Here is a 16,088-nt window from a genome sequence, read left to right on the forward strand (position 1 = left end):
TATTGGTCATTCAACATATTTAAGAACAAATTAATCAAATTAAAATTTGCAAAATGCAAAAGTAAATTATTCAAGGATACTGACAATATAACATATTTAAGATCATATTCTTCCATTAAAATGCCTCAAATTCAATTTTGCATAACGCAAAAGTAAATGAATCAAGATCATCGATCATTTAACATTAAGCAAATTCTCCAAATTCAAATTAGTTTAATGCAAAAGTAAGCATATTAATAATTAAAGGTTTAAATGTGTTTGTCATGATGTCTTTAAACATTTTATTGGTCTAAAACTGCCTTGCTTTGTCATTTTATTTCATTTTTACTCAAGTTTCCTGCTCTGACGAAACATCCTGCAATTAAAAACTTTGCTTCTCTCTTCACCACAATCCCTGACTGACGTGATTAAAAGATTGTCGACAGATCAGAACAAGAAAACACTAAGGCGTCAGCGTTAAACCAGCACTGAATCACTATCAATAACCTCAGTATCAACACTTACATTAATATTTAAAGAATAGATGACAAGCTGCTGCATAATCAAAAATCATTCATATCATATTACATCCAGTGCATTAAAGACAGAAAAATAAAATTCACGCAGACACAGAAGTGGAAAACTCAGGTTTGGTTTATCTAGATTGCAAATTCTACACAGGTGAACTTAAACCAGGTGGTATATATACAGCTGCAGTGTCAAATAAATACAGACGTGGATATAAACATAAGCATGCGCAGCATGTCAAGCTCTACGTCTCCATCTACCGCCATTAGCAAAGCGTTTATGCAAAACGTCCTTCAGTTAATCAACTTCATCAAACTCAAACTCAATTAAAGACTCAAGCAGGTCTGTATGTAGTGCCCTATAAAGTATTTACAAATCTTAGATTTGATTCTCTCAGCTTCACATATAATGAACAGTAGTGACGTTTGTGTAGTGAAAGACTGAATCAGTGTGAATCGATTGCCTGCATGCAGTCCAGAAAACCAAATAAGAAATGTTTAAAATATATTTTCTGCTTTGAATCATTTATTAGAAGGATTGTAAATGATTCACCCCACAAAAAGTTTTTTTTTTTTGTGTGTGTTGAATGTTCTTTGGGAAGAGCAAGTAATGTGACTTTCCTTTTAATAAACTCGATGTAAGGCCTTTAAAATCAAACCAGAGAACATAAAACCAAAATTAAATGAGCATTAGCACAGAGTGATTCATTTAAGCACCAAGATTTAAAACCGGATACAAAAAGCACTTTAAACAGCACAAATAAATACATTTAAGATCAAATTCTCCAAATTAAATGCATCAAATTTGCATAAAGCAAAAGTAAAACATTCAAGGATATTGGTCATTTAATCAAGTTGAAATTTGCAAAATGCAAAAATTATCCAGGGATATTGATAATTGAACTTGTTTAGGATCAAATTCTACTATTCAACTGCATCAAATTCGAATTTTGCATCATGTAATTTGTTTAAGGATATTCATAATTTCAATTAATACATTTAAGATCTAATTCTCCTATTCAAATTTGCAAAATGCAAAAGTGATTTGTTTTAGGATATTGATAATGTAATCAAATTCTTTAATTTAAATGCATTAAATTTGCATAAAGCAAAAGTAAAACATTCAAGGATATCGGTCATTTAACATATTTAAGACTTTCCTTTTAATATTTGAATAAACTTGATGTAAGGTCTTTAAAATCAAACCAAAGAAAAAAAAAACAAATGAAATGAGCAGTAGCACAGAGTGAATCATTTAAGCACCAAGATTTAAAACCGGGTACAAAAAGACAAAACAAAGCACTTTAAACGGCACAAACAGGCGTTTTTAAAACCACAACAACTGGGTTAAAACGGGCTAAATTTGACTGGTAGAAATCCAATTTGGATTATTTTTTAGTTACAACAATTGCTCTTAAAAGATTCAAATTCTGCTTTTGTGAGTGAAGCTTTTGTTTAATGATTCAGTTTTGTTTTGGATCATTTTTAAGAACTCCAAATAAGATTCTAATGCTTTTTCATTGAATCAAACTGCACATTTTTTTATACAAAAATGCATCCGTATGGTCCTTAAATCACATGAGTCTTCATGTTAGTATTGAAATGATTATGGCTCGCCTAAAATTTGGATTTCGAACTAAATTCGTGTTAGTATTCATCGTTCTTAAAATCAAAAGCTCCTCGCCTGTTGGCCGGAAATAAAAGAAATACTGTACAAATACAATCTCTGTTCTTGCATATTCTTAAAATGCCCAAAAATGAATCTCATCACTAAAAGAGCGTTCTAGAGAACTCGAGGCAGCAGCGTTAAAGACGTAAAAATGGGCTTTACATTCACTAATGAGAGGTAAGACCAATCCTGATTGGCTAATCAGACAGAAAACCACGTGTGCTTTGAATATGAGGAGGATAAACGGCATGGCAATGGTAAAAGAGCAATAAAAACAGTTTGTCGTACACACACTCACACTCACACACTGTTGGTAGCAGATGTTTGTTCTAACGCAGTCGATGCGCTTGAATGGTGTAAGTGTTTGCACCTGTTCAATGAAGCAAATGCGCACGTGCAGCTGAAGATCTACTCGTAAATGTGCAAAGTCATGAGAGAGGATTGCAGGAATGATTCAGCTGTGAGACGACACGTCTGAAGAGCTGCTGCTGTTGCTGTTGGTGGTTTGCGCTCGCTTGATGTAGAGATTCAGCAGCTTCATCTGTGGAGAAAATTAGACACATCCGTTGCCTAAATAGACAGTATTTTAAGGGGTTGCATGTGCACTTTTGAAACTCCAACACAATAAAAAGGCAGGAACATTACAGGGTTATTATAGCTGAACCAAACCATAAAAGACATTTTCAATACTTGATCAGAAATAAAATAATATATAGAACAAAATCTTAAACTTATTTTATTTCAGGTAATTGCTCAGGTTCTCTCATTTTTGTTTAGTTTAGGTACTTAGACCATGCCTTAATCAAAACTAGACATATTAAAATAAATGAATAAATAAATAAACCAAAGATGACAAAAACACACACAAAAAAAATATTTAAACTTTAAGTGAAATTAAAATAAAAACAGAGAATGTTTTTAAACACTGGAACATTATGCTGCCTTCTAAAAGACATCATTTTTAGGCAGCTTCACATATACACTACCTTTTAAAAGTTTAATATTGTATATATCAAAGATGCATTAAAGTAAACACCTTTATAATGTTAGAAAAGATTACTATTTTAATTAAATGCTGTTCTTTTGAACTTTCTATTCATCTGTGAATCCTGAAAAATAAAATGTATGGCAGTTTCCACAAAAATACTGTGCAGAACAACTGTTTTCAACATTGATAATAATCAGAAATGTTTCTTGAGCGGCAAATCAGCATATTAGAATGATTTCTGAAGGATCATGTGACACTGAAGACTGTAGTAATGATGCTGAAAAATCAGCTTTGATCACAGGAATAAATTACATTTTACAATATATTCATATGGAAAACAGCCATTTTAAATTGTAATACTATTTCAGATTTTTTGCTGTATTTTTGATCAAATAAATGCACCCTTGGTGAGCAGAAGATACTTGAAAAAAATATCTTAATTATTCCAGATATTAACTTCAGACACTTCAACAAGCAACCATTTGTGATCCTGGACCACAAAACCAGGCTGAGATACATCTATTTGAAAATCTAGAATCTGAGGGTGCAAAAAAATCTAAATACTGAGAAAATCACCTTTAAAGTTGTCCAAATGAAGATCACTAATCAGAAATTAAGTTTTAATATATTTATGATAAGAAGTTGACAAAAATATCTTCACAGAACATGATCTTTACTTAATATCCTAATGATTTTTGGCATAAAAGAAAAAAATGATCATTTTGACCCATACAATGTATTTTTGGCTATTGCTACGAATGTACCTGTGCTACTTAAAGGGATGGTTCAGAGTAGAATTGACTTCATTGCTATGCACTCCGAAGCCCATGTAAATACCCCATCCGAAGTTTTTTTTTACCTTAGTCGAACATTTATGGAGATATTAGAGTTTTTCGAATTGCTTGTTACAGGAGTGAATGGTACATGTGATGTATCTCGTATATTGCACCACTAAACATGCAAGTAATCTTACCTAACTTGTACAGTAGTGTAAATAGGTTATGTACTCACAAAACGCTGCATCAGAACATTTGTAAGTCCACCATGAGTGTTTTAAAAACACGTTTTAGCCGATCCCTACTAGTCTCAAAAACTACACGTCGACGTCACTTCCCTTGTTTGAAAAAAGCACGTAAAAGTCCTACAAGTTGACATGCACACAGATGTAGTAGGAGGACTTTTACGTGCTTTTTTCAAACCAGGGAAGTGACGTCGACTTGTAGTTTTTGAGACTAGTAGTTCTCGGCTAAAACGTGATTTTAAAACACTCATGGTGGACTTACAAATGTTCCGATGCAGCGTTTTGTGAGTACATAACCTATTTACACTACTGTACAAGTTTGGTAAGATTACTTGCACGTTTAGTGGTGCACTTTACGAGATACATCACATGTACCATTCACTCCTGTATCAAGCAATTCAAAAAACTCTAATATCTCCATAAATGTTTGACTAAGGTAAAAAAAAACTTCGGATGGGGTATTTAGATGGGCTTCGGAGTGCATAGCAATGAAGTCAATTCTACTCCGAACCCTCCCTTTAAGGCTGGTTTTGTTTTATATGTATAATATCTGACCTTGCTGCCGGTCAGCTGCTGTAGATGAGGCTTCAGATCTTCACCGATGACAGAATAAATGGCCACCAAACAAAACACACTGGCCTTGCGTACGCTGCTCTCTGTGTTATCATAGCCCTGAAACACACACACACACACACACACACACACACACACACACACACACACATACAGATGTTCATCTTGCTGTTTTCATCAGTGTTACAGCTGAATGACAGGTGTGTGTGTGTTTGTACCTGTAAAAGTCCCGGGATGATTTCAGCCAGGAGCAGAATCAGGGAATCCTTGGAAATGCGCTCAATTACTTTGGTTTGCATTTTAATGGCAGCAAGGTTGATGGGATAGTCGGCCGTCTGGATGATGGGACACAGGACTTTGATGCACTGCTCCGAGTGAATGGATCCAGCCAGTGTTGATGCTGTTTCTTCTGCCGCCCGTACAACCTGAGGACACATGAGACATCACAAACAGCACAGAAGAGACACCTACTTCCTGACTGATTTTTACGGAGCCCAGGAAATCACCTGTAGGAGAAAAGAAAATAATCCATGGCAACAGTTTTTCAATTTTTCCCCTCTATAAACCGTACCCACAAATTCTTAATTCTTATAAACCCCAGATTAATAAACCGTAGCCACAAATTTCTAATTAATGCACTCAGATTTTTTCAACCTCTTGCAAGCCGTTCCCGTTGAACAGCAAGCTCCTAGGTAGCCTACATCTTAAAGAATCATGTTGTTTATTGTTTTATTGCATATTATTATGTGGAATAGGCCTACATCAAATTATCGTGCAAAATAACATCAAATATATTTTTTTGTAATTTAAAGACTTTTTTAATTAAATGATTAACGAAAACTAAATTAATTTAAAAATTCATTATTTCAAATAAAATAAACTAAAATGAAAATATAAAAAATATTTCATTTCAGTTAAGACAAAATTTCTCATTTTTATTTAGTTTAACTTGATATACTAAAATAGCAGGAACTGAAACTGAAATAAAAATAATAAAATAAAAATGATACAGATATATTTAAAATAAATGAAAAACGAATAAACAACACACAAAATGATTAAAATCTAAATTTAAATAGAAAATTAGAAAAATTATTCAAAATGGTATTGAAAGTAGTCAATGATGCTAAAACAAGACTGCAATTTATTAAAATTGGTAAAATAATTATAGTTAAATTGACAACAATTAAATTCAGGATTACAGAAGTTTTAATTCATTAATTTTAATTTTTGTTCTTTTCACATGTAGTTTTTAGTTTTAGTTTTAGAAATGATGACTTGGCAACTAGCTGATTTTTTCTTTTAGTTTTTTTATTTATGTTTATTTTATTTCAATTAATATTTTTTCCAAGGTTCTCATGTTTTTCTGGTTATAAAAGGCTATAATTCCTGATATTTCATATATATGGGAATCCTGGTTCTTTAAAAGACAAAAACAGTTGGTGAGGCAGAGAATATTGATGGGTGTATCGATCCTGAAGTACTGATGCGAGTTTCTAAAGTATCAATACTCAAATAAAAATTATCGATACTAAGGTGTTTTATTTACCAGTGTTTTTGTTTATATAACAAAAACTAATGCATACAATATGCATTGAATTATGTATAACCTATGTCAGCGAATAATTGTGCAGGATCTGAATGCACGCAAATGTTCCAAGACAGAACCAATCGTTGACAGGGAGCATTCACTTACTTCAGACAGGGCTGCGTTTCCCAAAAGTATCATAAGAAAGCATTGATGCTTTTACAGTTTTTTACAGACGCTAGGACACATTTCTCAATACTTAGGTCACTTTTGCAAAACTCTTCACACAATTCTCCTAACCGACTTTCAGCTTGGCAAAGCAGTTCATTTCACATTCAAAATGCACTACAACTACCAAAACACTTTTTTCAGGTCTCAAATAAACTCATTCCTCCAGAACACTAGCAAAGGTTGTCAGCCGACAAACACACTTTGTCACCCACAAAACAATGAGCTAAAAAACACTAACAACATGTAGCATTACGCAGTGTTTTGTTGTGTAAAACAAGGACACATCTCTGTTTTTAATTGCAATATATATTGTTTATAACTGCAATATATGTTACTGGAATGAATCAGACATGATGCAGAATTTGTCAATATTTTATGTTGTTTATTTATTTTTATTTTTTTGCACTAAGTAATTCCAAAATCCAAGAACACCTGTGTAGATGTTCATCTACAATGAGAATCATCTGTGGCTGGTTAAACTGCATTTTTAGATTTGAAATATGTTTCAATAAAATATTGCTGTTGAATTTTGCTGTCTTATTCAGTTTTGCATTATGTATTGTTTTGAACATTTTTGAAATCAGTATGTAAGCACGTGCAAAATGTCCTGTACTTACAAAGATTTTTGTCAGTTGTTGTGTCTGAGTGAGAAAAGAATTCATGAAATTTGAGAGATGTAGTCACTGAATGCATTTTGTGCCAAAACAATGATAATTGATCCTCAGTTTAGCCCACATAGACTTCTGTTGTGCTCACTGTGTCAAGAGTTTTGCAAAAGTGACCTAAGTATTGAGAAATGTGTCCTAGCGTCTGTAAAAAACTGTAGGAACGGCAGTCCAGAACAATACTTATCAGAGGACAAAAAAAATATGTTTGAGTTATTTCACAATAAACAAATTGAAATTGTAGCCTAGATAATTTAAATTTAATAAACAGAAATATCTTTGACTTTTAGTTGTTTTAGCTTATTTTACAGTTTTTTACAGACGCTAGGACACATTTCTCAATACTTAGGTCACTTTTGCAAAACTCTTCACACAGTGAGCACAACAGAAGTCTATGTGGGCTAAACTGAGGATCAATTATCATTGTTTTGGCACAAAATGCATTCAATGACTACATCTCTCAAATTTCATGAATTCTTTTCTCACTCAGACACAACAACTGACAAAAATCTTTGTAAGTACAGGACATTTTGCACATGCTTACATACTGTTTTCAAAACTGTTAAACTTATGTTCAAAACAATAACATAATGCAAAACTGAATAAGACAGCAAAATTCAACAGCAATATTTTATTGAAACATATTTCAAATCTAAAAATGCAGTTTAACCAGCCACAGCTGATTCTCATTGTAGATGAACATCTACACAGGTGTTACTCTTTCAATTTCATTACAAAAGGAGACAACTGCTGAATAGGTTTGTATTGTGATGTAAACATGGACCCAAATAAAAATAAATAAACGACATAAAATATTGAGGAATTCTGCATCATGTCTGATTCATTCCAGTAACTTATATTGCAGTTATAAACAATATATATTGCAATTATAAACAGATATGTGTCCTTGTTTTACACAAGAAAACACTGATGTTGTTAGTGTTTTTTAGCTCATTGTTTTGTGGGTGACAAAGTGTGTTTGTCGGCTGTCAACCTTTGCTAGTGTTCTGGTAGAATGAGTTTATTTGAGACTTGAATAAAGTGTTTTGGTAGTTGTAGTGCATTTTGAATGTGAAATGAACTGCTTTGCCAAGCTGAAAGTCGGTTAGGAGAATTGTGTGAAGAGTTTTGCAAAAGTGACCAAAGTATTGAGAAATGTGTCCTAGCGTCTGGAAAAAACTGTAATGCTTGCTTTTTCTCATCTTGGGGCCCTCTGGTGGAGAAGTGCTGTTTCAGAGAGAGACGATCTGATCTGGCTCACCTCTTTGTGACAGTCTTTATGGGCCTCCAGGGTTTTCATGATGGTGAGTTCTGCATAGTTCTTGAAGCGCGCCGGTTGACTGCGCATGATCTCCTTCAGGACCCGCAGTGCCAGTGCTCGAATAGTGTGCTGTGAACACAACCATTATCATGTTATTTAGCTGCATCTGTGCTGTTTTTAATTGTCGGACCTCAGATTTCTGACTATAGTTTCTGTGTGAGTCGAGTGCGTCTCTCACATCTTTGTCTCCCAGCGTCTCCAGTAGCAGCAGCAGCATGGTTTTGAAATGCTCCTCCCAAACGGCCAGACTGTCGTCACGCGTCACCTTTAGCAACTCCAGCAGAGCGGACCTCCTCTCCTCCACACGCTCGCTGTGATTGGACAGCTCCTTCAGCAGCTCACCAACCATCTCCAGGTGCTGCCCGGGTCCTGACCAATAAGAGTCGGCGACATTAAACAAACAATCTTTTAAAACATTTATGCACTGAATCACATCTGTATGATTCACTTTAGTATAATGGAATCAAAGGCTTTTAATATTCAGTGATCGTGAAATTTTCATACATGATATGGCAGGGTTTTAACCCTAATGCTAAGCTAAAACTAAAACTATAAAAAAAAAATATTAATGTAAAATAAAATATATTTTTTGAAAATGTAAACCTATTTTATTTCAGCTTTTAAAAAGTATAATTTTTGTTTAGTTTAACTTGAAGTACTAAAATATCTGACACTAAATATATAATAAATATAGGCATTTAAAAAAATGGCAAAACTAAGAATTTAAGTAAATGAAAAGGAAAATACTGAATACATAAAAACAAATAATAAAAAATAAATAAATAAAACTTTAAACTAAAATGAAAACAGAAAACAATAAGTTAATTAATTAATCCTAAACAGTAATATTTAAAAAACATGAAAACTAATAAAAAGAGCACAACAAAATGAATACAAAATTGACCTCAAATTAAAATTAAAATGCAAAACAAAAAAAATAATAATAATAATAGTAATTTTTAAAACACACACCAATACTAAACTAAAAAAAAATTAAAAAATAAAATAAAATAAAAACTGAAAATAATAAATTAATTAACCCTAAATAAATCCTTAATATTTAAAACACAAACTTAGAAAAAACATAGAAAACTAAAATTAAAATAAATTTTAAAAATTAAATTTAGAAAATTAAATAAGAAAATAACATGACAAAAATACTAAACTTTAAATGAAAATAAAAACAGAAAAAAATAAATTATTTAAAATAATGAAAACTAAAATTAAAATGAGAAAATTAAACAAAAAAAATAACATGACAAAAATACTAAAATTTAAATGAAAATAAAATCAGAAAATAATAAATTAAGTAATTAATCTTAAAAATTAATATTTAAAACATGGAAAACTTAGACAAAAAATAGAAAACTAAAATTTAAAATTTAAATTAAACTAAAATTATAATGCAAACAAAAATAATAAATAAATAAAACCTAAATAGCCACATTTAACAAAATTACTAAAACTTAAACTAAAATGAAAATGAAAACTGAAAATGTTAACAAAAAAACTAATTCAAAATATCAACACTACAATATTATATCAGTGATACTAAAATAACACTCATCTGTGGAGATTTTTATTTACAGAAGCTGACTTTTGTTCCCTTCAAACAGTTCAAAACCTCCTCATACCTGCAGAAAAACTTTTCGGATGGAGGATTTTGTTTTCTCCGCAGTCCTGTGGACGACCTGAAAGACAAACCCAAAGACATTGGCCTGTTTCTGTGATTTATAAAGCGATTCTTCCATTGATGTGTTTGTTCATTTACCATCTCGGATGTGCTCCGTGTCGTCAAGCACGGCGAGCGCTCCTTTCTCGTAGGCGTTGATGGAGTCGCTGTAGTTGTAAGGGTTATATTCGCGAGGCCACGGGCCGCTGAATGATCGAGGGGACGGTGTGTTCAATAATGACGTCTTGTTGTCCAGCGCTGTCCGGCCTCCCTCCATCACACCAGCGGATATACGAGGATCTACACCGGACGATGCCACACCAGTCTGAAAGAGAAACCTGCTTATTTAGCTTTAACCTGGTGAATATAACATCTATTCATTAGAAAAACTTTATTGCAACATCAAAAGTATAGTAAGATTTTTAATGTTTTTTAAACATTAAAAATTTTGTTTTTATCAAAGTTCCATTTATTTGATCAAAAATACAGACAAAAAGTTATATTATTGCAATTCAAAATAAACTGTTTTTATTTTAATATCCTTCAGAAATCATTCTAATATACTGATTTATTACTTTTATTATCAATGTTGGAAACAGTTGTGCTGCTTAATATTTTTTTTGGAACCTGTGAGTTTTTTCAGGATTCTTTGATGAATAAAAATACAAAAGAACAGCATTCATACAAAATAGAAATATTTTTTAACAATATAAGTCCTTACTATCTTTTATTTACCAATTTACCACATCCTTGCTTAATAAAAGTATTAATTTCTTTCAAAGAAAGAAAGAAAAAAATTGACTGACCCCAAACTTTGAACGAGGTGTTTACTGTTACAAAAGTTTTCTATTTTAAATAAATGCTGTTCTTTTTAACGTTTTATTTATCAAAGAATCCTGAAAAAAATATCAAAGGTTCTAATAAAAATAGCAGCACAACTGTTTTCAGCATTGATTATAAATCAGCATATTAGAATGATTTCTGAAGGATTATTGGAATACTGGAGTAATAATGCTGAAAATTCAGCTGGAATAAATTATATTTTAAAGTATATTAAAATAGAAAACCACTATTTTAAATTGCATTAACATTTTACATTATAACAGTTTTTTCTGTATTTTTAATCAAATAAACGCAGCCTTTATGAGCAGAAAAGTCTCCTTTAAAAAGCATAAAAAAATCTTACTGATCCCAAACGTTTGAGTGGCAGTGTATATATATATAGTTTAATCAGTTTGGGGCCTAAAGAATTCAGCAAGGCTGCATTTATTTGATCAAAAACAGTTATATTGTAAAATATTATAAAAAAAATGCTGGAGCAACATCTTGAAGGTGGTGGTACTCACCGTATCTTCCCTCTTGCCGTCACGTTTGATGGGCTCAAGTATGTCTTCCTGAGTTCGGAAACTGAAGCTCTGGATGGCTTCGGTTACGCCTCGCAACGAGCTGAAGATCTCCTCTGAGTTCATGTTCTCAGTGTCGTACTCCAGCATACTGCACACACACAGTGAGGCATGACTTCATATGCATTGATTTTATCATACAACACAAGGCGGACAGACAACACAAAGATGTGATGAATGTGTTTACAGCTCAGCTGCAAAGTCAAAGTGACACATCTTGAACATTTCATACGGACAGACCAACGCTTGACAAACATTTGCATCTGCGACAAAGCAAAAAGCAGCTGGAACAAAAGAAATCAGATGGATGCGAGACAGAAAGACGTCACAAAAGAAATGAAAATGTAAGACACGGATTGTCACGCTGAGACAAATATAAAGAGAGTGCAGTTTGACTAAAATATAAGGTTTGCACAATTTATTTTTTTTGCTTAAGGCAAGACACTACAGGTGAACAGTGTAAAAATGTACTTTCCCCAGATGATTATTCACAGTACATTCAGAGAGCTATTGTGTATTTCAAGTTTAATTGAAATGTTATGCTTAAATATGCACTTAAGGCATTATCTAATGAAATTTAAAATTTGGCGATAGAAAATACTGTCGCCAAACAGAAAAAATGCCAGGTTAACAAACCCCTGGTTAAAAACTTTCAGAATATAGACAGAAATAAAGCTTTTAAGTTTGATGTAATGTATATGCTGCTGAAGTTGAGAAAAACTCACAGCCTTTAAAGATGTGCAATTTCACCATGTTTTTAGAAAGTGTTCTAGAAATAAGCCTGAATGATATATGAACAAACCCCACAGTAAAAACCTTCAGAATGTAGACAGGAATAAAATTAAAATTAATTATTCCTGTCCTGTAAATTTTGGTGTATGCAAGTGTTGCTAAAGTGGAGGAAAAACTTCCAAAGATATGTATTGTAATTGGAATCTACAGAGGCAAGTTTATAAAAATGCAAAAATGAAACCATGCAAATGATATATAAACAAACCCTTCAGTAAAAACCTTCAGAATGTAGACAGGAATAAAACTGTAAATTTTGGTGTATGTAAGTGCTGCTAAAGTGGAGAAAAAACTTTTAAAGATATGTATTGTAATTAAAATCTACAGACGCAAATATATGAAAATGCAATAATGAAACCATGTGAATGATATATAAACAAACCCCACGGTAAACACCTTCAAAATGTAGACAGGAATAAAACTGTAAATTTTGGTGTATGTAAGTGCTACTAAAGTGGAGAAAAAAACTTTGAAAGATATGTATTGTAATTGAAATCTAGAGACGCAAATATATATAAATGCAAAAATGAAACCATGCAAATGATATATGAACAAACCCTTCAGTAAAAACCTTCAGAATGTAGACAGGAATAAAACTGTAAATTTTGGTGTATGTAAGTGCTACTAAAGAGGAGAAAAAAACTTTAAAAGATATGTATTGTAATTGAAATCTACAGACGCAAATATATAAAAATACAATAATAAAACTGTGTGAATGACATATAAACAAACCCCTCAGTAAGAACCTTCAGAATATAGGTAGGAAAAAAACTATAAAATTTGGTGCATGTAAGTACTGCTAAAGTGGAGAAATAACTTTTAAAGATATGTATTGTAATTAAAATCTACAGACGCAAATACATAAAAATGCAAAAATAAAACCATGTGAATGAAATATGAACAAACCCTTCAGTAAAAACCTTCAGAGTGTAGACAGGAATAAAACTGTAAATCTTGGTGTATGTAAGTACTGTTAAAGTGGAGAAAAAACTTTTAAAGATATGTATTGTAATTAAAATTTACAGATGCAAATATATAAAAATGCAAAAATGCAACCAGGTGAAAGAAATATGAACAAACCCTTCAGTAAAATCTTCAGAATGTAGACAAGAATAAAACTATAAATTTAGGTTTATCTAAGTTCTGGTGAAGTGCAGGAAAAAATGTTTTTTATTTATATATTGTAGCTGAAATCTACAGACGCAAATACAAGTTTAATAAAACAAGTAATTAAATGTGTATTTTGAATGTTTTCCTTCCTGTAGTTTGAAATAAGACATATTATAGAAGCAAAATAGCAAAACTGACTAGTCCACAGAAAAAAAAAATTACTGGTTTTGCCTGTAGTGTTTTGCCTTAAAAGGAACATTCCGAGTCAATTTAAACCCCAAAACACTCCTTCATTGTCATGCATCGACTTTGATTTTTTTTAGACTACATATGATAAACCAATAATTGTGCAGGAGATTCCTGCTCTTATGTTTTAGCATCCTGACGCCTGGGCCGAGGTGTTACCTGGGCGAATACGCCCTCCGATAGGCCCGAAGAGAGGGAGTGGCTGGGCTGGGATGGGGAGGAGGAAGGTTAGAAGAAGACTTTGAGCTCCAGCCCCACAAACGACTGAGCCAAGAGGAAGAGGAGGATGAAGAGAGAGCAAGGAGGTGTAGAAACAAAGAGGAGGAAGAGAGGAAGAAAAGAGGAAACAGTGAAAGATGCTAGTTCTTAAACTACCATATCCTGACCAAACATGATGCCATTAAAGAGTACATCACGTCTTGCAAGTTAAAGTGAGTTTTGTCCAAACTAGCTGTGAGAACAAACAGATACTTCTGTTTTTATGCATTTTGCTCCACCCACAATGAAACCTGATATAATATTATAACCTGAATATTATTATTATTAAATAAAACTAAATCTATAAAAAAAATCATCACTTGAAATAAAATAAACATGAACTAAAATATTAATACTAATATTTTCACTTAGTTTAGAAGAGCTAAAGTAACTAAAGCTAAAAACTTAATAAAAATTATAAAGGCATATGTAAAAATTAATTAAATGATAAAAATACAACAAAATCACTAAAACTTTACCTAAAATAGAACAAAACAGATCTAAAAATAAAAAAATAAAATTTAATCCAAAATATTAATAAAAACTACAGTAGTACAGTATATCAATGATAACCAAAAATATATTCTGAATGGTTGAGATTTTGTCACTTCAGACAGCATTTTGCAGCATTAAAATATATAAAAGTTAAATAATAATTAAAAATAATTATTAAAAGATTTAACAAATAAACACCCATAATACATCTGAGTTGAAGGAATTATAGTCACTTTTGTTGTTAAACGCTGCCAAAAAAAAAAAAAAGTTTTTAATTGAACAAAACTTACTGTATGGGCAACAACAGTAAATATATATTAAAAAATTCAATATTAAAAAAGAGGAAAACCTAGAAAAACAGAAACTAAACAACTGACAAAATATTGCTTATCACAGCTGATAAGAACAAAAATTATCGCATTGTGTCACACCAAAAACAGAGACATTTACAATCTGTAACATAAGATGCAACACCTTTAGAAATGCCAAAACACAGAATATTAGTAATATAAAATGGATTTAATGTCATATTTTATGATGTGCATTTAGTGCAAAAGCTGTTTGTTAGTTCATGCAGAAATGACAAACATCCTAAAAACACATCTAAACAGCATCAACATCTGTTTGCCCTCAGAGAGTCTGAAAATGATTGAAACATAACTGTTCATTCATTTTCATTATTAAGCTAAAGGGTGTAAAACCATGTTCAGAAATGAGTTACTGATGAGGACAGAATCATTAGAGCAAATGTTGGTCTTTTGGAGCAAAAGGCCGTGATTGGCATTATGTCCAGGACCAGAGTGAATCTGCATTATGTTTTTATTAGTTTTTATATTTTATATAGTTTATTATATTTTATTTATATATATATATATATATATATATATATATATATATATATATATATATATATATATATATTATGAGAATCACAGTAAAAAATCACAGTAAAAACCACTAAAACAAAAATTCATGTAAACTGGAATAAAGCTATTTAAAATTATTAATTAAAAGCTATAATAATATATAAGTAATACTAAAATAATAATAATAACAAAATGACTACAAAAAATAAATTTGAAGTAAAAATTAATAAAAAATACATAAAAAAAGTTATTAATTATATATTTTTAAATATATATTAATTTTCTTTCACTTTAAGCTAAAGTTAAAATTTAACCTAAGTTTAAAATAACTAAAACTAAATAAACTAAAACTAATACATCTAATAATTAACAAATACTATATGTATATACGTATTAAAAAAAAAAAACTAATAAAAATGGCAAAAACAGCTAAATTACTACAACTTTTACAAACTAAAATAAAAAATATAAATATAAACATAACAAAATACAAAATATTATATATAATCTGAACATAAAAACTCTCAAAATATTAATACAACATTACAGAAATTAGTTTTAAAATAATAACTTTTTTATATATTTAAATAAATATTTATTTAAATGTATAAAAATATATATAAAAAAACTAATAAAAATGACAAAAAAAGCTAAATAAAAAAAATTTTAAACTAAAATATAAATATAAACATAACAAAATACAAAATATGATATAAAATATGAACATTAAACACTCAAAATATTAAT

General features: G+C 31.0%; 1 protein-coding gene across 1 annotated transcript in view; it reads right to left on the reverse strand.

The window, feature by feature from the left end:
* Positions 1-1,359: 1,359 nt before the first annotated feature.
* The window catches only part of LOC141294301 (CLIP-associating protein 1-like), a 57,806-nt gene continuing 43,077 nt past the window's right edge, over positions 1,360-16,088 (reverse strand). The window contains exons 23-31 of the mRNA XM_073826373.1: positions 13,882-13,986; positions 11,521-11,668; positions 10,274-10,499; positions 10,137-10,193; positions 8,681-8,871; positions 8,443-8,571; positions 4,976-5,182; positions 4,740-4,856; positions 1,360-2,716 (exon numbers count right to left, since the gene is read on the reverse strand). Coding sequence (XP_073682474.1) covers positions 2,630-2,716; positions 4,740-4,856; positions 4,976-5,182; positions 8,443-8,571; positions 8,681-8,871; positions 10,137-10,193; positions 10,274-10,499; positions 11,521-11,668; positions 13,882-13,986 — 1,267 coding nt within the window. The 3' untranslated portion in view covers positions 1,360-2,629. The remainder of the gene's footprint in view (positions 2,717-4,739; positions 4,857-4,975; positions 5,183-8,442; positions 8,572-8,680; positions 8,872-10,136; positions 10,194-10,273; positions 10,500-11,520; positions 11,669-13,881; positions 13,987-16,088) is intronic.

The sequence above is a fragment of the Garra rufa genome, chromosome 20 (assembly GCF_049309525.1).
Source record: "Garra rufa chromosome 20, GarRuf1.0, whole genome shotgun sequence".
Lineage (NCBI taxonomy): Eukaryota > Metazoa > Chordata > Actinopteri > Cypriniformes > Cyprinidae > Garra > Garra rufa.